Source organism: Danio rerio, chromosome 21 (assembly GCF_049306965.1).
Source record: "Danio rerio strain Tuebingen ecotype United States chromosome 21, GRCz12tu, whole genome shotgun sequence".
In the NCBI taxonomy this organism is placed as follows: domain Eukaryota; kingdom Metazoa; phylum Chordata; class Actinopteri; order Cypriniformes; family Danionidae; genus Danio; species Danio rerio.
In genome coordinates, this window is record NC_133196.1 from 29,581,166 (window position 1) to 29,603,913 (window position 22,748).

General features: G+C 39.0%; 2 protein-coding genes across 28 annotated transcripts in view; both read right to left on the reverse strand.

Annotated features, from left to right (window-relative positions):
- Positions 1–150: 150 nt before the first annotated feature.
- On the reverse strand, positions 151–3,857 carry cd248b (CD248 molecule, endosialin b). The gene has a single exon (XM_021469088.3). It carries the CDS (start codon positions 3,712–3,714, stop codon positions 1,708–1,710), a length of 2,007 nt encoding a protein of 668 aa, XP_021324763.1. The 5' UTR covers positions 3,715–3,857; the 3' UTR covers positions 151–1,707.
- The window catches only part of rce1b (Ras converting CAAX endopeptidase 1b), a 46,858-nt gene continuing 24,260 nt past the window's right edge, over positions 151–22,748 (reverse strand). For 19 of the 27 annotated variants that reach the window (XM_073935915.1, XM_073935918.1, XM_073935919.1 and 16 more), the window contains one exon: positions 21,884–22,236. In XM_073935915.1, coding sequence (XP_073792016.1) covers positions 22,013–22,236 — 224 coding nt within the window. In that variant the 3' untranslated portion in view covers positions 21,884–22,012. Of the gene's footprint in view, positions 3,559–14,037; positions 18,399–18,642; positions 18,726–21,883; positions 22,237–22,748 lie in introns of those variants that run through there. The other 8 variants (XM_073935908.1, XM_073935911.1, XM_073935927.1 and 5 more) reach the window with 5 other exon arrangements.

Consider the following 22,748-nt stretch of genomic DNA (forward strand, 5'->3'; position numbering starts at 1 on the left):
GAGGAAAATTTCAGACGGCATTTAGACTCTTCAATTATAATGCAGTAAACAAACAACCTGATTTTGTTATGCAGAACATTTGTAAAAAATAGGTTGATAATAATTGATATATTAGTCACAATTTAGTAACCAAGCAGAAAAACTGTACCATGACGTTGTTCATGTTCAGCTTTTATTAAAATCACGTTAGTTTGCAGACATAAACAATAACTCAAATGTCATACAGTGACCACTACTGGTGTGATTGTGTCTGTACAACACTACACGGCCAAGCCAAACTGATACTCCGCTACACATTGCTCCCAATGTCAGATGTAAATTACAATTTAGATGCTGAAGATGTTTATTAAATTTGACGAAAACAAGCAAGCAACGTTTATTTCAATATTACTAGCAAACAATTTCTGTTCAAACCCTTTCAACAGTGTGCAAAATGGAATACAGTGAAAAATATAAATGGCTGCTTGATGAAGCAGATATCTGTTAACATGGATGTGTTATATAATATTTTTGAATAATAATGGTAAAACCACATTGGCATACCTTTTCCATTTATTTGCTTTTATTTTACTGAAGGCAAAAGTGTTTTGTAAGTGTTACTTTAATATGACTGTCACTAGTCTGTTTTTCTATTACTGTTCTATTTTTCTATTGCCCTTCTTTCTTTTTTTGGTCTACTTCAATGATTAAAACGCTGAAATTAAATTAATTTAGGCATTTACAGTATTGTATGTTTGATTAAAAATATCCATGTTGTAATAATTACTCAAATAATTTGCTCTAGATCAAAATGAACTGATGCTAAACTGATGTGTTTCGTGCAGGGTTCATATGGTCATTGAAAACCTGAAAAAGTCATTAGTTTTTGTCATGGCATTTTCCAGGCCTGGAAAAGTTTTGGAAAAACAGAAAAACCCACAATGTTTTGGAAAAGTTTTGGAAATTAGCTTAATAAATATCTGTAAACTTGAATATGGTTTAGTTGTCATTACTTCTTTTCTATCCTTTCTGGCCAAAAACATGGTCTCAGATTATGAATGCTGTGTAAGCATTATCTAAATTAATTTGACATAGATATTAAAATAAATTCTAACTAAATAGATTGTTGTGTTTTATAATACGCTGTAATGTTTTTTATTGCATTTATACGTAGATATTACATGTAACAATATGTCATGAAAAATTACTTGAAAAATCCTGGAAAAGCCATGGAATTGTGGTAAAAAAATGTGTATGAACCCTGTTCCCGTCTAATGTGTAAACGTCCTAATGTTTGAAAATAGTTTTGTTACTTACTGTTTGTTACTTACATACCTTACTGTTGAGGGTGCTGTTGCACAAAATATGTGACCGGAACACATACATTTAATACATTAAAATTTATTTTCACTTAAAGAATTAGTAGAAGAAAAAAAAATCATGGCATTGTATGAAAAATGGATGCATGCTAAATTCTGTTTGCTATGTCCAACTTTCCACAAAATATCTTTTACAAATTGGGGCATACTGGTCCACTTTTACTCAAAAGATTGTTGATGCTTTTTAAAATCCATTGCTTGAATGTCAAATTGTTTATTGTGGATCATTTTGTCCTTAAATTCCACAGGATCCCACAGAAAAGTGACATCAGTGATCACACCAAAACAGCTTGATGAAGTTCAGGATCACTGCTGTTTAAAAAAAAAAGTACTGTTAACTATGCACTACTCAAGCCTGAGATTTTGCTGTGCTTGATTTTTCAGGCTTTGAGGTGGTGGTCCAGCGGTAGCAGTCTGTCACACTTTTCCTTGGCTCTACAGCACAGCTTGTGCAATAAACAATGCCTAATGCTAACATGACCACAATAAAAACACATAGTGGTACCAGCAATGCCACAAGCAGCCAGCTTTTATCATGTTTCTTCTTGTCACCTGGACGCTGTTGTGTTCCTGGTGCTAATGCATCCTCTGGCAATTGTGATGTTGCAGACGTGGACATTACAAAAACCCTGTTTTTCTTGGGTGCTGATGTCAAAGCCTCTGAGGTTCTTTTGTTTCCTGAAGCCCTAGCAGCTACTGAATCACTAGTTGCTATTGAAATTCCCTCATCCTCTTTGTTTGACTCTGTAATATCCAACAGATGGTCAGGTGAATTTGAGAATGCATTCTCAGTTAAATCAGCTTCTTGTGTGGTTACATCACCATCCTCAGTCTTCTCCGTAAACCAGCTCGGGTAAGTTGGATGCCACTCTATGCTTGGTGCATCTGTTAGCCACTCAGTAGTGCTGGCATATGTCACCAGATCAGGATCATTCATTGTTGCATCAGCTGATTGGATCGTCAAGTGTTCATCCTCTTCGACTGGCCGACAATAGTAGTTGTCTTCTTGCAAAATATAACCCTCATCGCAAAGACACTCAAACCCACCTTCATAATTTCTGCACACCTGATCACAAATCTCTGGAGTTTTACACTCATCGATGTCTTCGCATAGATCTGGATCTTCTCTGAGTGGTGAGAATCCCTCGTGACAGAGGCATGTGTAGGAGCCATTCAAGTTCTCACATATATGATCGCACTTTCCTTCCATGCATTCATCCACATCTACACATTCTCCAAACTCTGACGTAAGGTAGCCCTCATTGCATCGACACTCGAATGTTCCAGGTGCATTTATACATTCCTGTGGGCATGGTTTCTGCAAGCACTCATCTATATCAAGACAACTCTGACCATCACCTGACAGAAGGTACCCATCAGGGCACTTGCAGCGATGTCCCTGAGCAGTGGACTCGCACTCAAACTCGCAATTGGCTCTGTGGCAGGGATCCGAGAGCTGGCAGGTTTTGCCGTCCTCTCCCAGAACATAACCCTCTGAGCACTCACAGTAATAATGAGTATTCCGGTTCTCACAGTAATGCTCACATCCTCCATTGTCCTGTTCACACAAGTCTTTAGGAATGTCCGTGCAGAGTGGAGCATCCTTTGACCAGCCAATACTTCCATCATCCCTCACCATGCACAGCACAGACTGATCTTCCTTCTCACCTTCACGACAAGGAAGATTTGCAACAGAGCCAAAAGGGACATGAGTAAGAATTGTACTTGCCAGTTCAAATGGGGTATTGTAGAGTGCAGGACCACCTCCTTCATTCTGAAGAGCTGGGCACATCCCTTGGTAGGTGTAGCTGCAGAGGAAGCCATCGACAGCCACTGCACAAGACCCATCAAGCCATTTGAAGTTGTTCTGGTCACTGCCACTTTTGTCTGCAGTGTTGTAGCTGATGACTACACAACGATGAGCAGCGCAAGCATTGGGAACGTCGTCACGTTGCCAGTTTGTATACTGCGTTTCTTGTTCCCCGGTGCTCCAGGTAAAGCCTCTTAAAGGACGCGTGGCTGAGCACTGCCGAGGCATACGCTGAAGGCCAATCCACAGTCTGATTCTGGGCCGGGGCACACGTCTGACCCCTGAGGAAAGCAGGTTATGGATCAGGGAAGCCTCTTCTGGTCCTTTAATGGTAGCCAGGTTTCCCCCTTTATCCTTGCAGATCCTTGAGGACTCCCGAAAGGTCTTGCGCTGGAGATGAATAGAGTAGCATCCATCAGCGTCGCACATGCCGTCTTGCTCCTGCAAGCTTTGTCCCATGACTCCCTTTGACCAGTACAAATATAGAAGACCAAAGAAAAGACAGGGATACACTGCACAGGATTTCCTATCAGCCCTTTTCCCCATAATTGCTTTTTTTTTACTTTTCTGCAGCTCAGGTGTTTTTTTGTCTGCAGTTGTATTTTTCTGACCTAATTGAATTTTTAAATTGACCTATGAGCTCTTTCAAAGCTCTGGTCTCTCTGCCTAAAGAGATGACTTTTGTCTGCAGTCTGTCTGCAGCAGAGAGACTGAGAAGGAGGGTACAGACGTTTGTTATTGGAAGAGGGGGCGGGTAATGAGTATGCTGTGTGGTGGGGGGAGATTCGGCCTGTGGTTTTCCCTTGTGCCGTATGGTTTTCATAAGGCTGTTTAAGGAAATAGTTTGTGACCCCGCCAACAAGTCCACCCCCAGCCCCCCCCATCCTCTATTCGCTTGTCCAATCACTACAACAATCATCATCACAAATCCATACATCCATCCAAACCTGAAAACTTCATCCTGGATCATCCTAATGATATTTTCTCAGTTTTCTATTATTGTATGGTTCATTTTCACAGAGCTGCTCACACAGTTTTTCCTTCTCAATTTTTTAAAAATCCTTATTTTGTCTCACAATGCAACAACTCTATAATGACGTAAAAAAAAAAAAAATTATAGTAAACAGACATTAGAGAATACACAGGGCTCAATCATCTATTTACTTATTTTTTGTTTGAGCATTATATAACTTTCTTGATGTTAAACTGAAAAACACTTCCTAATCTTGGGTAGGCAAGGCAGAAACCTTGAATAAAACTGTAGCCTGTAGCTCTCTAGATACCATTCGGATAGTTTTGGGTTCGCTGTTCTGGACATCTAAGTCGAGCTCTAAACAAGCTTCATTGGCTCAAATTGCTGATTTTGCTTGAAGTGAATCAGAACCTTTATGTTTTTGTTATGATTAATACTTGATGTTGCCATATTATCTTGTAAACACAATACTCAAATATTTAAACCATGCATAGAGCAATATACTGCCATATCATGAAAAAGCTCTCAAGACATAATTGTAAAATAGTTCTGTCAAAGCCAAAGCATGAAAGAAAAAATACTAGTTCATGGTCTCTGCAAGCTTCTGTATAAAATATGCAATGAGAATGATAGACCCAGAATCCCAGCAAAGCTCAAATTGCATTGGACTGAATCAACTTTTAAAGATTGTGTTAAAAATGTGAGAATATGCAGAGATTTCCTCAGTGGTCACAGCCTGTTTCTCAATTCCATTGAGCCATTAAACCACAAGCGGTCAAGGTTTTCCAGTTAAAGACAGGGGAGAAGTGTTTGTCCAAGACCACAACCTTCTCCGATTCGATTGCATGAAATTCAGATATATCCAATTGTCATTGTGTAAAACACTGATCTACTAATCTTTAAATCCAGCAAGTCAGACAATTGAACAAAATTATTGCTTCAGATGTTTTCATTCATCTCAGCTATAATAAGTCTACTTGGAAATAAAACCACTGCCCTATTCTCTCCACAATCTCTCCAACATTTACCTGTCTAAAGCAAATAATAATCCTTTCTGAAATGTATCCCAAAAATCTCACTCACCAATTCCAATTTAAACAAGTCTGTCCTGGTGTGGACCTAACATACCTGACCAAAGTAAAACTCCAAAATACATGGACGAAATAACAGAATAGGCTCATAAATATCACACACAATCGACAAAAGATGAGGAGCAGATGAATTCTGCAAAAACATCAAAATCTACAGCAGGAACGGTAAACTTGGGGTTGTTTGCTTAACCCTCAAGAAGAACTAATCTAGAAGTGCTATTTTTTTCTCCTCAGTTCTCCAGATGTTGTAGCACACTCTCTAGTCTGAGACAGATCTGCCTGCGATTCCACATTAAATGCACAGATTTGAATCTTTTGCCTCTGCAAGAGAAGGTTTCCTGAATGGAGATCAGAAAGACTGGATGCTTAAAGCTCCACAACTGCCCTTTTGTTTTATAGTGTGGAGTTTTTCTATTACACACAGAAATAGTTTCACCATTTTCCCCTTCACTTTGAGAAGCAAAACAGACAGATCACATTGCCAAATTCACTCCAGCATCCAAAGTTCAAAAGTTCACATATTCAGTCAGGATTATTTAAGAACCTTTTGGTAGTTTTGTTTGTAGAATATGATAGTAATCCTCATTATGCACTTTCACAAGATTCATTAACTATATTAGAGTGATAACTTTATAGACAGCCATAGAAGTTCAACTGCCTGTTTAGCCTGTTGTGTTCACACACAGACAGAAGTGCTTTGCTATTTGGGCAGTTTACAAAGGAAACACTTGTATCAGATTGGCCCTCTCCCCTGACCGTGGAGATTTCAACACAAATAAATAATGACCATGAGTGCTGCAAAGGGTCAGTTCTTGACCTCCGTCTGTAGACTGGAGATTCTATCATGTGGATACTACCTCAGTGGATGCTATTTTTGCAAGTCTTACATTTTATTTCTTGATTTTAATGTTGGATGCATTTAATTGATTCAAGCCATTTGGGGAAACGTTTTGAACACAATATTCATTAACAAGGTGGTACTTCAACTAAATGTGTAGATTTAAAGTCTACAGAAGTATACACAAATATAATGGCTCTACAACAAAGCAATGAGTGCTTTCTTCACTCACCGGTCACTTTATTAGGTACACCTTACTGCTACCAGGTTGGACCCCCTTTTGCCTTTAGAACTACCTTAATCCTTCGTGGTATAGATTCAACAAGATACTGGAAATATTCTTCAGAGATTTGGTCCATGACGTGACAGCATCATGCAGCTGCTGCAGATTTGTCAGCTGTGCGAACCTCCCATTCCACCACATCCCAAACATGCTCTATTGGATTGAGATCTGGTGACTGTGGAGGCCATTTGAGTACATTGAACTCATTGTCATGTTCAAGAAACTAGTCTGAGAAACTAGTCTAACTAGCAATTTATGACAGAAGATGGGTACACTGTGGTTAAAGGGATTGGCAAGTTCAGCAACAATACTCAGGCTGTGGCATTGTTGCGATGCTCAATTGGTACTAATGGGCCCAAAGTGTGCTAAGAAAATATCCCCCACACAAATACACCACGAGCACCAACATGTTGCAACAGAAACCAAGGCTAATCTGACCAGGCAACGTTTTCCAATCTTCTATTGTTCAATTGTGTTGAGTTTGTGTGAATTGCAGACTTAGGTTCCTGTTCTTAGCTAAAAGAAGTGGCACCCAGTGTGATCTTCTGCTACTGTAGCCCATCCACCTCAAGGTTGGACGTGCTGTGCATTTAGAGATGCTATTCTGCATACCTTAGTTCCAACAAGTGGTTATTTGAGTTACTGTTGCCTTTCTTTCAACTTGAACCAGTCTGGCCATTCTTTTCTGACCTCTGGCATCAACATAGCATTTGCGCCCACAGAACTGCCGCTCAATGGATATTTTGTTTTTTCGTACCATTCTCTGTAAACTCTAGAGATGGTTGTGCGTGATAATCCCAGTAGATCAGCAGTTTATGAAATACTCAGAACAGCCCGTCTGGCACCAACAACTATCCCACGTACAAAGTCACTTAAATCACCTTTCGCCCCCATTTTAATGCTTGGTTTTAACTGCAGCAGATCGTCTTGACCATGTATACATCCCTAAATGCAGTTGCTGCCATGTTATTGGTCGATTAAAAATTTGCATTTACGAGCAGTTGGACAGGTGTACCTAATGAAGTGAATTAATCTATTTATGAGTGAACTTCTGGTTTTACTTGCTTTATTCAAAAAATTTTTAATAACCAAATATGACATTTTCATCAGTGAGACACAAAGCATGATGATTGTTGATTTAAAGCTCTAAATAGCTAATGAAAGTAAAAGGTATTTAATCTGATTCGTTGATTTGAAAAGCAGACTGTAATTTAATCATATTCTCTCAAATTCACTGATTCAGACTCACTCTATGTGATGTCACTGAGTTACTGAACAGCTAATTGTTAAAGTATAGGTGTGTTTACTGCATATTCTAACTTGTAAATTCATTAATGCTTTCGTACAAGTTATAATCACAATTTGTGAGCTGGGATTTTTCTGAGGGCTTGCACCACATGACCACAATAGAATATAGGAGCCAATTTAGCCCCCTATAAAGGGAGTTCATATAACTAAAATTGTTTTAGAAACCACAGTTATATAGTTGATCTATAATGTTCCTCTGCTACTTTTACTGACAACATCAAATCATAACATTAAAGATGACTAAAATAATTCTCTTAGTTTCTGTACTCTCTAGTTTGTACCTAAAACTTGTACCACTTAACAGCTTGATATTGTAGCATAATTAAAGACACAGCTGTACATCCCACTGTGTCAAAGTTTCATTATACTGTATGACTAACAAAGGATGTTGTTTGTATGTTTGTCTACAGCACAGCATGAAGGACCCTCCTGATGCATGCCCATAAGTGATGGACCCTAGGGGAATATCCTGATGAGGAATGCTGGGAAACAGTGGTTACTCATTTTCGGAAGGGGGTGCTTTAACATCCTGTCTTCCATTTTCTTAACACCCTACGTTGAGAGATCAAAAAGCCTCAAGAGATGTCTGCACTAGTAGATTTGATTTAGCAGGAATCTCCGCTAACCTCTCGAACCCTTCATAACCTTTAACCTGGCCCTGTCTTTTTGGAGGTTTTCATTTCTTACAGCTCATAAGGTCCGCGCATATAAACAGGAAAATAGTTTTGTTCAGTTCAAATGGAACATTTTGACTGTTTTAAAGGGTTAGCAGGAATATACAACATGTGTCTAGTGATGGAGCGGGGTTTGGAAAAACTGGAAGCTTATGGGTTGTTAAGTAATTCTTTTCTAATTCAGTACACAGGCCAAGTCTATATTTCATGCTGTCATCATGCTGCTTCTTCCAAGTCAAAGGTTGTAGCCAACATCGAAACGCTGTGTATACACTTTCCCCTATTAGTTCCAAATGAATCATTCCTTGATAAAACATCAATAAAACCATATTTGCAACCTACAGTGGAGAATAAACCCAAAAAAATCTTCATTTTTATCAATTTTTCCTACATTTTAAAAGCAAACTAACTCTTACAGAACTCTGAAGATTTGTTTTCTTCTCCCATCCTCTTTTTTTCAGTTTTGATTCTTTAAGAGCTTAAACAAAAACTAGCCATTTATCCTGGCCTCCTCCATCCTATTCTGGTTTTTCAATTGTAGTTTGTGACTGTAGGAGGCTTTGATCTATAAAATCCATCTTACTCAGGTCCCCGAGCCAGGTAAGAAAGTCCGCAATGACTTCTGCTAGTTTCTTTATTACCTCAGCCCCTCTTCTAGCTGATGTGCATAGCATATGCTGGCCCAGTTGCAATTGATCTAGATAGCATCTGCTCATTCTCTCTAGACTTGCTTACTTAGACTGAGAAACCTTCACATTCCTCAAAGCTTCCTTCCCTGCTGTGGTTGAGGTCTTTGTTGTGGAGTTTTAGTCAGTGATGCTTTATGAAAAGAATCAAATCACAGATGTCATTTTGAATATCACAACCTGTCTATGGTCTAGACAACCCAAAAATAGTTTGTGAAGGCCAAGATTTAAAGAAAAACTCGAGTGTGTGGTGTCTGCTGGTAGTCTGTGAACTTAAAGTATCTCACTGCTCCCTTTGGGATAAAACGCCTTGGCAGGCTTAGTGTCTGGTTACATTGCTAACAGAAGTATCACTATGTTGAGATCACATGTTACTTTTGCTATTCAGAGGCTCCAAGCAGACTCCTTTTGGAAATCCTCTACTGTTTGGAAAATTCTTGATTTGCTGCCATCAAACCCAGTCCCTTAGTATTTGGTAGCAGCTTAGCTAATCCCATGTTATTTTTTCCCCTCACACCTATTATGCAATAACATATATCTGTCTGCATGCATTTGAACCATACAGGGAACGTAGTAAAGGATAGCAGGTGAGGTCAAAGGGTTAATGAGAACAGTCTGGAAACTCCTCATGGTTCTGTGAATGGTATAAATCAGGGTTTTCCTAATTTTTCACTACAGACAGATATTTTTATCCAAATGACATTGCATTCACATACCATTACTTTATGCATTTCCTTGGAATTGAACCCCAATTGAACCTTGAGTTGTGGTTGCTGCTAGCAGCACTCTCAATTATTTGAGCTACAGGAGCGCTTTTTCATTTTATGACCCACTTAAAGAGGTATAATATAATTGAAGACCAACCATAAATGTTTAAGAACAAAAATATTTTATTCCATTGTCCTATCACTGTCTTACATAAGCCTACTTACAAATATATTTTATTGCATTACAATAAGGAGAATGGAAAACATGAGGACATAGACTGTTCATTCCAAACAGAGGGATTTCTTTTTTGTTGCTGTTGCACAGCAAGTAGGAACAGCTGTATTGAAGTATCTAATATTGCACTGACCTTGCAGTTTAGTGGCTCATGTGCTTATTAAGAAGTCACTCTGACAGATTTGGTAAGTTAATTTAGTGAAGCATTCAAACTGCTATTCTTTGTAAATGATTTGTTGAAATAGTGATTTGATTGAAATGATATAATTTTTTTTAAATTGAATTGGATGTATGTATATATCTACATGATACAATGAGAGCAAAACCCCTACTGATATCAAGAAATAGTACCACTACTGGAGTTTATTTACCTGCTGGGATTCATTGTTTTGTTTTTTCTTGGTTCGTACATTTTATCATTTGCTGAGTGCTGTGATCTTGGCCCAATCCCAAGTCTACCCCTTAGCCCTTCCCCTTACCCCTCATTTTGCGCGTTTATTTGAAGGAGTAAGGGTGTCCCAGTTCTCTTTAGTTTGAAGGCGTAGGGCTATGGGAAAGGGCTAGATATCCCTTGAAACAAAGATTTTTCAGAACCACACTCGAAACCAAGGGGTTCGAAAATGTTATAATATACACCATCTACAATGGCAGCATGGCTGCACATGGAAGTCAGGAAATGCACAAATTAGCATTTTTTTGTCATTATTATGAATTTTTATAACAAACAAGCATGTGTTTTGTGTTTTACCATCATGCTTTAATAAAGCGCTAAAATAAAAACAAAATAAAAACAAAATTTTGCTATCCATAATCCATAATAATAACTCCTGTATAGTAGTCCCACAACATTCTGTCACTCGATGACACTCGAATACCCTGTCAGAAAAGTCTAGTGGCTGGGAATGACCTTTTTACAGATATAACACTAATGTTGTTTTCTTGTGTTTACATAGATGAATAAGGCCAGGGTGTAAATCCACAGTTCAGTTACGATCTTGTTGCCACATTATATCATTATGATAACATTATAATGTTGCCTTCAGTGATTTTCTGAAGATAAATACAAAAACATAACACAACTGGAATAACTACAGCAGTCATGATTGTCGATCTCATATGAAGCAAAAGATTGTGATGACGTGTGCAGGTGTTGCAGCGGTGTCCCATTTCTTAGGGGTAAATTTTAAAGCCCTTCCTCTTCACACTGTTTCAAGGGCCAAGGGAATGGGCATTGGGCCCTTGTTTCACCTAATACTAGTATGTAGAGTATTTAAAAGATCCTTATTTGTAATTTCCTAATTTCTTTATTCTTGTCTGTATTACGTGACTTGGTTTTTCAGTTCACCTGCATACTCCTTGTGTTACTTAGTGTTGCTGTTTTAAATTAAATGAAAGACTACTCGGAATGTGGAGTGTGTACTCTACTACAGTACTTTCTCATTCACAGGGGTTGATATAGAAGATTTATCTCCAGAGCTCCCAAGTCATTTGTTCTCAATTTTGGTCATTTTAGAGCTCCCAAGCTACAACTCCAAGAGATAATACTCATTAATTTACACACCCTGAAATGGCCTTCCTTCCATTGACCTACTTCTAAAGCCTCATTCACACAACAAGCAACTTGCAGCGGCAAATTGCCAAGCGACCGTTAATGTCAAAGGAGAGCGACTTCTGTCTACGCAGGAGACAGAAACCGTTGGCGACTTGGTGGGCATGTCGAGCAGCACGACAAAGTTAAGAATCCTTCAACTTCATGCAAAAGAGCGACTTTCTTGAGCGACAGCCAATAGGAGCACCAGTAGAGTTCACCTGATCTTCTTTCAGCTCACTCAGAGGCTGGTTATATTCGTGCTGTATCTACACAGACCTGTGTTTGAAGCAGGTCCCCACCCAGAGCGTCAAGCAGCTACAAAGTCGCTGCTAGTATGAATGAGGTGTCAGGTCTTTCCTTATGTGGTTCCAATTGATATTATGGAATTTTTTGTCCCAAACCAGTTCCCCAACTCTCAGCTCCCATAGCATGACCACAGTCTTCTAGCTAGTCCATTTTACCATGGTCAAAAAATTCTTGGCCTCGCACAAAGGTTTATGAGGGTCACTTCATTCCTCCAAAACCATGACTCTACTTCTGCCCTTCGAGCCATTAGTTCTGCCCTCCCACACCGTGGCCTTTTTTCTGGCCATGGTGGTCATTTTTCTGACTTCATGAGGGGCCTAATTCTTGGCTCTAGTCAGTCAGGTCCATCAAGCTCCTCTATCTTTGCTATGCTTCCGCCTTGGCCTTCCAAGTCTGCAACTCCACCTTGGTCCTCGGATCCCCTGACTCAGATATGGCCCTTGGGACAAATGGCATCACTCTGGGTCTTCAGATTTACAGGTTCACTTTGGTGTCCAACCTCCCTGACTCTGCCTTGGATTTTTGTCTTTCCAGATCTCCCTTTGTAAACAAACCATGATAATATGAGCCGCAAGGATTGATCTTCAGCAAAAATCTTGATGAATTGTCTTGTACATAAATCCCCATGTCCACATAGAACACATTCCAGACCTGCACCTATACCAAGAAGGATGCTCATTAAGCTCTACTAAGCCAGTTGTGCACTTCTAACTGCGGTTTTGTCTCTTCCTTCATATTAATTTTTTTTCACAATGATGAAAATGTTGTACCTGACCTATTCATTGCCCCTTCAACTATGTAAATCTGCTTTAACACAGTTGAAGAAGTGTAAAGCACTCAACGCAATCTCACGGCAATTCCTAACTTTTTGATTTAGTGGATAATTCATATGAATTCGTACAATATTATTCGTACAATTTAATATGATTTGCTCATCCCCCAGTGATGGTTGGGTTTAGGGGTGGGGTTGGGTGCCACGCCTCCTTTTTAAAATCATACATTTTCGTATGACTGAATTTGTACGAATTAAGGCTGGCTCACACTGCGATTTTTTTTAGCATGTTAGACTGCACAAACATGGCTCCCATATCACACTGTAAGATTTCAGCTGTTATGAAGTCAGATTAAACAACAGTGAAGACGATTTTGACGTCATTCACCCGTGACTCTTTCATTATCCCATGTTCCGAACTGATTCCTCACAACAAACATAAACAATCTGTAGCGACAACAGAATGAAAAAATAGTTTTGACATTTCTCCGCGGTCATTTGAATTGACGAATATATCGTGTCATCAATTCTGGAGCTCCTATTGGTTCTTGGATTGACGCTCATCACAGCTGTTGTCACACTGCAGGAAAGTGTCTGAAATCTTCTGACACTGCCAGAACTTCAGCGGAGGAAACATCTGATCGCAGGGTAGTAAGTGTACATGTCAAACCAACGATCAAAGATCACTGATTTTAGCCTAGAATTTCAGGAATCCTTTATTAAGATTTTCCAAATTTGTCTCAGATGACCAAATAGTGGCTGAAATCTCACAATGTTAGCAGGGCTTTAGCCACTAAACTGACAAAACATAAAATACTTACGTTTTCTTGTGAGGTCAGGCTGAAAGCATTTATAGAAATAAAGGTAATCTGACTGGTCTGCAGGATCTAAGGTTTTGTTTTAGGCCTTAATCCCTCTTGCTAGATTAGGCATCCCACTCTTTTGTTCGACAATTGCCTGCACTGCTGGTATATATCATTCTTAAACAGGTGGGACATTGAAAATGTTTGGTTAAGGCTTGGTTATTGCCTTTAGCTTCTTTAACTCAAAAGTACCTCAGACATTACCTTGAGGTAGTTTGTGTCATCCAATGATAATGAGTTTTACAAAAACAAGGTGTTGAGTTCATTCAGCATGTGCGTATGGATTTAATTGGTTCCATCATTTGTTTATTGACTCAAAGCAGAACGGCTCTCGAGCGAGCGCGACCCTACAGCGGCCTCTGAGCTGGAGGCAGCAACCGCTTCATCATTCATTAGACATCCTGAAACTATTAGTCAAGACCACGTGGCAAACGAATTTAGCTGAATGCACGTCCAAGGACTTTTCACCTTGAGAAAAGGTGACTCAATTACTTTTACCTTTTGGCCTGTTTCCATTAAGAAGATATTTGCAAGGACTCACACCATCTAAACTGTCTTTTATTTTTGAATTTCTTCCAGGCCTTTGGAAGGGCCACATATCTACACAACACAACAAACAGATTTTTTTGTTGTTTTATTCAGCCCGTTTAACATTGTGGAGTGGATGGTTTGAAGACAAAGCCACATCTTGGAGAACATTAATTAGTTCCAGTTATCCATGTTTAAAGAGAAATGACTATCCACATCATTTTTTTTTGCAAAACACATATCGTCGAATGTATGGTCTGCGTTAAGCACACTATGTTAATCTGTGAATGGAATGTTGCTGGTTTTGTGGAATTCAACGTAATCTGAGGAAGAGGATGGCAGGCTCAGAAAGCTCCACTTTTTCATTTATACCAGAAATGCTACATTTATTTTGGCTCTTTTATAAAAACAAAACAAGAAAATGCTGGTGAGGCAGAAAAGTTGAAAGTGATCAGGATCTGTGCAAAAAATAGTTTTAATAATAACATCTCCTGCTCACACACAGGAAATCGTGGCCTTCCTGGGATTACACCGAAAACCTCCCCTTGTTGTCTTTGAAGAGGAACAATGTTTCCCTTTTAAATCAAATTAAATCCCCTGTGTCCACTTGTGTGTTTGATGTACACATAGGGACAAGAGGAAGACATGCACACTGAAACCCAAAAAGTTAAGGTAACTCAAACCATTTGAGGAAATCGATTGCAACAAACTATTTAAGTTTAAAAACTAATCCTAATGAGTACTGTGAATTTAATCCATTTGAGTAAACGAAGCAATTTGAGCACAGTGAAAACCGATAAATGAAGAGAACTCAAACCAACTGAGTACTGTTAAACCCAATAAGTCAGGCCAACGCAAACCATTTGAGGAAACCGATTGCAACAAAACCATTTGAGTTAAACTAATCTATATGAGTACTGTGAACTTACTCCATTTAAGCTGAAGTAATGAGGTAATTAAAAAACTCATTACTTTCAACACTGAGTTCAAAACTCTTTTCAAATGAGTAGAATTAACTATCAGTAAATTTTGAGATAACTACACTCATTATGGTGGCTTGAGAAAGCCAACATTTTGTTATATAAACTTATTATTCTCCTGTCTTCTTTTTCTTCTTCTTCTGAGACTAATTTCTATATGGATCTCCTGCTAGACCGTCCATACTACATCCACCAAACTAACACCAAACCGCCAAACTGGTTTGACCCGGGTTGCTTATCTTTTCTATCTGATTTGACTTATGGTTTTCTGAAAACTGACCTTTAAAATTCATTGGACCAAACTTTGTGACCTCATAACTTTGCGCCAGACTATCATACAGACTTAGGTTGGGCTAATTTTACTTAGACTACCAATCTGCCAATCACTGATGACCTTTCAGCTTACTAGACACTCCCTAGCAACCACTTATGGCACCTTAGCAACTGTCCCATACACTTCCCTGCTGAAAAATCCAGCTTAAACCAGCCTAGGCTATGGTAATTCGCTAATTCGTTCTATGAACATACTTGCAACATGCTAATTCATACTAATTCACTATAACAACATGCTAGTTTATACTAGAAACATGCTAGCGACATGCTAATTCACATTAGATCCATGCTAACAACATGCTAATTTATGCTAGAAAGTTACCAACATGCTAATTCTTACTGCAACCAATATGTTACCAACTGCCTAGCAACCACTCAGAACGCTGTAGCAACTACCTAGCTACACTTTAGCAAACACTCAGAACACCTTAGCAACCAAGCAACATCTTAGTAACCACCTAGAACAACCTAGCAACTATCTAGCAACACCTTAGCAACCACCTAACAAGCAATCAGAACACCTTAGCAACTAGCTAGCAACATCTTAGCAACTACTTAAAACACCCTAGCAACCGCCTAGCCACACCGGAGCAACCACCTAGAACACCCTAGCAACGCTTTAGCAACTACTCAGAAAACCAAAGCACCTGCCTTCCAACATCTTAGCAACCACTCAAAACACCCTAGCAATGCTTTAGCAACCACTTAGAACACCATAACAAATGTCTAGCAACCACTCAGATCACCCTAGCTATCACCTAGCTACATCTTAGCAACCACCTGTCAACACCTTTGCAACAACCTAGCAATCACTCAGAACACCCTAGCAACTGCCTTACAACACTTTAGCGACCACCTAGAGCACCCTAGCAACACCTTAGCAACCACTCAGAACACCCAAGCAACCACCTAAAACACTCTAGCAATGCCTTAGCAACCACTAAGAAAAACCTAACAACCATCTAGCATAGCCTTAGCAATCGCTCAGTGGTCGACCTAGCAACCACTCAGAATACCTTACAACCACCTAGCAACACCTTAATAACTACCTGGAACACCATAGCAACACCTTAGCAACTGCCGAGCAACCACTCAAAACACCTAGCAACCGCCTACTAATAACTCAGAACACCCTAGCAACACCTAGGCAACCACAGAGAACACCCTTGCAACCACCTAGCAACACCTTAGCAACAACTCAGAACACCTTCGCAACACCTTAGCAACCACTTAGAACACCCTAACAACCACCTAGCAAGAAACAAGGCAAACCATGTTTGAAACATGCTAGCCTATATATAGTTTTCTATCTGTGCAAGTGTTTCAAACTGTCTAAAAACTACTTCAATTATTTAAACTTTTAAAGTTCAAATTTTCAAATAAAGCTTTTTTCAAGTCACCATGAAGTTTGTCTACGAACTTTACTTCTCTAGTTTCATTTGATAAAGTAGACTGTTGGGTTTTACAGTGCAACAATGCTAAAACGCTAAATTCTTCTCTTGTCATGGAGCAAACTGTAATGCCATTAGATCTTAAAAATCTACTGTAAGTCAATGCACAAGCATCTGTGCAAAGTATTCTTTGGCTTTCCAAAAGTGATGATCATATCCCTTAATGGGGATTGCAGGTCTATCAATGTCTAACTCTCCACCTTGATAATAAACATAAAGGACAGTCCGATGAAGCCCAGCTGACACCTGCTTATGAGGGAGAAAGGGCAAGTTTGAGCAGCGTGAAGTGGAAAATGAATCAAAAGATGATCAGATATTCCATATTTTCTCTGTGAAATTGCTGCAAAAGAGACCAATAAAGCAGAAAAGGTCTGGAAATAGGGGAGAGAAAGAGTCATGATGTCAAAACTCTCGTTATTTCCATGATCTCTGGCTGTCTATAGCCGAAGGCAACCCACTGACCTCAACCAGACTCCAATATTGTACTTTTCAATCATTAAAACAATGTGTTCCTCCAATGGAAGGTTCTTAATATGCTTAACACGACTGTCGTTCTTATTACTGCATATAATTACACAATGAGCTACAGTTCAGCACAGCGAGCCATTTTTCCTCCTCTGTGTTGGTGGATACTGATAGCTCCTCGTGGTTATTGGAAAAACAGAACGCCTTCGATGCAGAATGGCAAATAAATCACCAGTGCACAAAACAAACCGATATTTGGTTTCAGGATACACCAACTATAGTGCCATATTTCACCAGCACTGACGGTTTTGTCATTGACACTGCCAGTGGAAAACCATATATTCACATGAGGCCGATGAAACACATATGTGAATATATAACGGGCAAATGGTGAACACATTAACAATCACCATGGGTTCCAGGAGCCAATACATCCAGGGAATGCTTCAAAGTTTCAAAACACAATGGCTGCCCTCGAAATTGCATTAAGCCTCCGACCACAAAAAAGTCAGCCAATGCTCCCGAGAGCGACGGTTAATTCATCACGGAAAATCCTACTGTCTGACAACTGGGTGAACCATTCTGTTCACTGGAATAAATGTTACAATATGAAGCATATAAACTCTCTTGGCTACTGAATTTCTTAAGTTCTTCACACCTGAGGGTCAATGTAGATAAAGCAAAGGGTAACAATTTTGTTTACAGAACGGTAATAAACCTCAGACACCCCATTGCATCCCACGGAGCTTCTCTTGTTACGGCTCCCAGATACGCTGCGTTTGGGTTTCCAGCAGGCCTCGAGAGGACCCTGGAATTAAAGTTTCCTGGAGCCTCAGCCTACCTCAGCAGAGCAGAACCATTCAGATCACTCCAAGGAGAAAAGAGCGCTCAGGTTTTTCATTCTCAGCGCAGCTCTACTGACACGTACCCAGAGTTTCAGACTCAAAACCTGTGTTTGTTTTTTGTGGAAATCCTTTTGTTGACCATTGAACGGTTTGCTGTGTTGATTGGCAGTTATAATTGGAAGACTGACAGTGGCTGATGCCCACCAGATGCTTTGAAATCACATACCCTTCAATCCCAGCATTCCACAGAAATGTGTGTTTGGCAGGAGAGTTCATGTGGAAGATTTCGTAGAGCTGTGACCTGAGACGATGGATGGCAAATAAAAGCACAGGAAATTTTGTACTTGCAGGAAATGTTTTGCACTACTGACATTTTGGAGGGTGTCAAATCAGTGAGCATCACAATCAAACAAAGCCAAAACAGACAAAACGCCATGTTAGAAGGAAGACACACAATGCTGACTACTAAACTCCAGAGATTTTGAAAAGCTGTAGTGCATAAATGGGGAGCACTGTACTGAGACTTCCAGGTATTTTTTTTTTACCTCTGTGTGTCTGTTTGTTTAGTTATCTGCTTGTCTCTAAGGGGATGTTCTCCAACAGACTGGTCTTCATCACCATGACTGAACTGAATAGAAACAGAGACAGCAAAACCATAAAAGAGCACAACGGCAACTCTGATGTTTGATTGGAATGTATTTGAATGATCATAAGAGTAAAGTAAAAGAGCTCAAATTTTAAGGAAACATTAAGATGCAGAATATTTTTTAGATTTGAATTCATTGAAAAAATCATTTATTGTTATTTTTTAATTTTATTACTATTATTTAAATATTTAACTTTGCTGTATTTAAACAAGAATTAAGGAGTGGCATGGTGGCTCAATGGTTAGGACTGTCGCCTCAGCAAGAAGGTCGCTGGTTTGAGTCCTGGCTGGGTCAGTTGGCATTTCTGTGTGGAGTTTGCATGTTCCCCCTGTGATCTCGTGGGTTTCCTCTAGGATTTCTGGTTTCCCCCACAGTCCAAAGACATGCGGTACAGGGGAATTCAATAAACTAAATTGGCTGTAGTGTGTGTGTGAATGAGTGTGTGTTTCCCAGTACTAGGTTGCAGCTGGAAGGGCATCTGCTGCATAAATTTATGATGGAATATCTGGTGGTTCAATCCGTTGTGGTGACGGAAAATTAATTAATGAATAAACAAGAATTAGGAAACTTTTGTTGATAACTGAACAAAATTAAGTGCAAGACAAAGTAATAAATCTGAACTCTCAAATGAAAATAAATAAAAACTAAACTAAAACTGACAAAAGGACATCAAATTTCTTCTGAATTATTATTATGAAAACAACACTAAACGAGCAGATATAATTAAAGATGGGAAGGTAGCAAAGCATTCTGGCCCAGATTTGGCATAAAGCTGGCACAGGAGGCATTCATCTGGCAGTGGCATACAGCATGTGGGCCAAACATGGCCCGGGTTTGGCAGAGGTGGCACCGTTTTTAAGGCGGCACACACAAGATTTGGGCCAGATGTAAAATGTATTGTTTGGTCCAGATGTTAAAAATAGATATGTGGCCAATGTAAGTTTGGCCTGTCTTGACCCACATTTAAAATACATTAAAATTATTTTTGAGTAAAGAAACAATTCTACCAATCAGGTCGCTTTAGGAAAAAGCACATAGTGCACTTAAAGCACAGTGCTTGATGGGTTAATCGATTTCATTGCAATTGTGACACACCAACCTCTCTGGCCCAGTTCAGGCTCAGTTATGAGGTATTAACTTGGCTGAGACTTGTCCCAGATATGGTCTATATTTGGCCATTGTCTGGAAGCCAGACTTGTTCACTGCAGCATGTGGGCCAAGCAAAGCCTGATTGTGTGGGCCAGAGAAATTTTGCTATGTGGATATTATTTCTTGTCATTGCACAATTTGGACGTCTGTTTGATTTAATCAGATTTTTTGGTCATTGTGCGCATTCGCGATGCAGTGCGCAGCTTTTTCAACCTCTGATTATGCACCATAATTAGGCTTGTTTATTAAGCTTAACGATCAGATCACAGGTAAACAAGAGACTGATTCTTGTTCAAATCTTGCATTTTTATGGGGTTGGGCTAAAGTCTTTTGTCCACTTTCGATCATGGTGAACTGTACTTTTCTGATCTTTCAATCTAATACCGCCGAAAAAAAACATTAACAATCATACTTTTTTACTGGTATGTTTGTCAAAAGCCCATTATTAACACTGAAATGCTGTTTTTCTTAAATGTTATCTATTTACATCTTAGATGTCATATTTACCTTTAAATTTATATTTATTTGAATTATCAAATTTTTCCAAATGCTGAATATCAAATTATTTCATATCAATATCATTATTTTTTTATTAGAGGCTCATTTATAAATGAATTGACTCATTAGGAATGCTTCTTCAACAGTAATGCATTGAAATCTTTGATTTAAAAAGCATACGAGGTGTAAATAAAGTCTATATTGTCATCGATAATGTTGTTGGGCTAGTTTGCAGCTGAAATTTTTTGGGCAAAAAAAAAATTTGACCAAAAAATTAGAAATGTAAGTAATTTTGTATAGATGTATACATTATGTGCAGTGTAGTTACTGTACCACCGTGAAACTAAAACAGGTATTAGTGATAAATACTTTTTACTTAAGCACTTTACTTTTACTTGAGTACAAAAGTGTAGTCAGTACTTCAACTTTTACCAGAGTAATTTTAAACATGAGTATCTGTACTTCTACTTGAATAAAGAATGTGTGTACTTTTGCCATCTCTGGACAAAATCAACCTTTAAGCACAAGCTTTATATTTTTGGACAATAATATTAGAAAGTTTATTTATTTGAAACAACTCTATTATAACAATAAACTTGGATTTCATTTTGAACAATGTATTCTTGAACGATGTATATATTAATTAAAGTTGAAACCTTTTAACTTTTGAACATAATAATCAACCAAGAATAGTGAACTACATTTACACAACAACCATTAAAGACAATAAATCCTCTTTCATCACAGCTTTTTGGATGAAATAAGCTTTTTTTTAAAACGCAATCGGTAAAAAAAAACATTTACAATAACACATTTTTAACCTCGAAGTTTCATTTACACAAATTATCATAAAAACAGAAAATTCATTCATTTTCCTTCAGCTTAGTACCTTATATATCAGGGGTCACTACTGTGGAGTGAACCGCCAAAAATTCCAGCATATGTTTTACGCTGCAGATGCCCTTCCAGCTGCAACTCAGTACTGGAAAACACCCAAACACTCTCACATTCACACACTAGGGCCATTTTAGTTTATTCAATTCACTTATAGTGCATGTGCACCGGAGGACACCTATACAAACACAAGGAAAAATGCAAACTCCACACAGACGTGCCACCTGGCCCAGCCAGGACTCAAACCAGTGACCTTCTTACTGTGAGGTGACAGTGCTAACCACTGAGCCACCATGCCACCCTGGACCATGACAGATACTGATAAATACACATAATGGTTCTCAATATAAATGAAAATCCTTGATTTATGTAAGGCAGAAAATGCTACTCATCTCTGACATGTATTAACTATCACATCTGCTTTTAATTTAACAGCAAGACAGCTGATAACCGCTCTTTAACTGAATGGAAGAGAACTATGGGATAAAAATAAATCAAGCAAGCCACACTCCAATCTACAAGCATAACCACAAAAAGGCAAAGAAATGAAACATGACAGTCATTAACTCAGCATCAAGGCTGATGAATGTGCGGGATACGTTTGAGTCTTGTGCATGAAAGTAGCGCGGTTCATTTACTCCTCATGCTCTCAGGAAGGGATCTCCTGCCCAAGTCATGTTTTTAAAGACTCTTTGGTACATTTCTTTCCAGGTAGCATGAAGAAGTGTCAAGTGCAGGCAGAGCGGGGTGTAAGCAGTAGACTGCAGACTGGGGACATACCATAGAATGTTGGGTCTGTGAAGGGGAAGAGGAGGATGAAGAAGAGCAGAACACCAAGCTGGTAGAAGAGCAGGATCAAAGACTTTTGTGGATGCTCCAAAACTGAGCCAATGGCTGGAAAACCCATCCGGTTGCAAAACGAATGGCACAGCACGGGTCCCACAAGATGACCTGGGCATTAAATGATTACTTGTTTATAAATTATCATTGTGTATGAAATTTGTTATAAAAATAAATTGCCTTGCCTTACTTCACCAAAATAGATGTTATTAATTACTGGGGGTGTCATGTCGTTCCAGTCCCCACCCACATTAAAACATACTATAATTGATAGTAAATCCTATGGTGTTTGTGAGCCACACTTTTGTAAAGTGTATTAGACTGTATATTTATAATCATATTTACTAAAATTTGTTAATCTTTTTGTTATATTATTTGTCTGTATTAACTATAATGAACTTGTGGTGTCACGGTGGTGCAGTGGGTAGCATGATCGTCTCACAGCAAGAAGGTCGCTGGTTCGAGCCCCTGCTGGGTCAGTTGCCATTTTTGTGTGGAGTTTGCATGTTCTCCCTGTCTTGGCGTGGGTTTCCAACAGGTGCTCTGGTTTCCCCCACAGTCCAAAGAAATGCGCTATAGATGAGTTGAATAAGCTAAATTGGCTGTAGTGTGTGTGAATGCAA

Bases quoted from the DNA above. Each gene is read 5' to 3' on its own strand.
- cd248b (XM_021469088.3), bottom strand. From the start codon at position 3,714: ATGGGGAAAAGGGCTGATAGGAAATCCTGTGCAGTGTATCCCTGTCTT.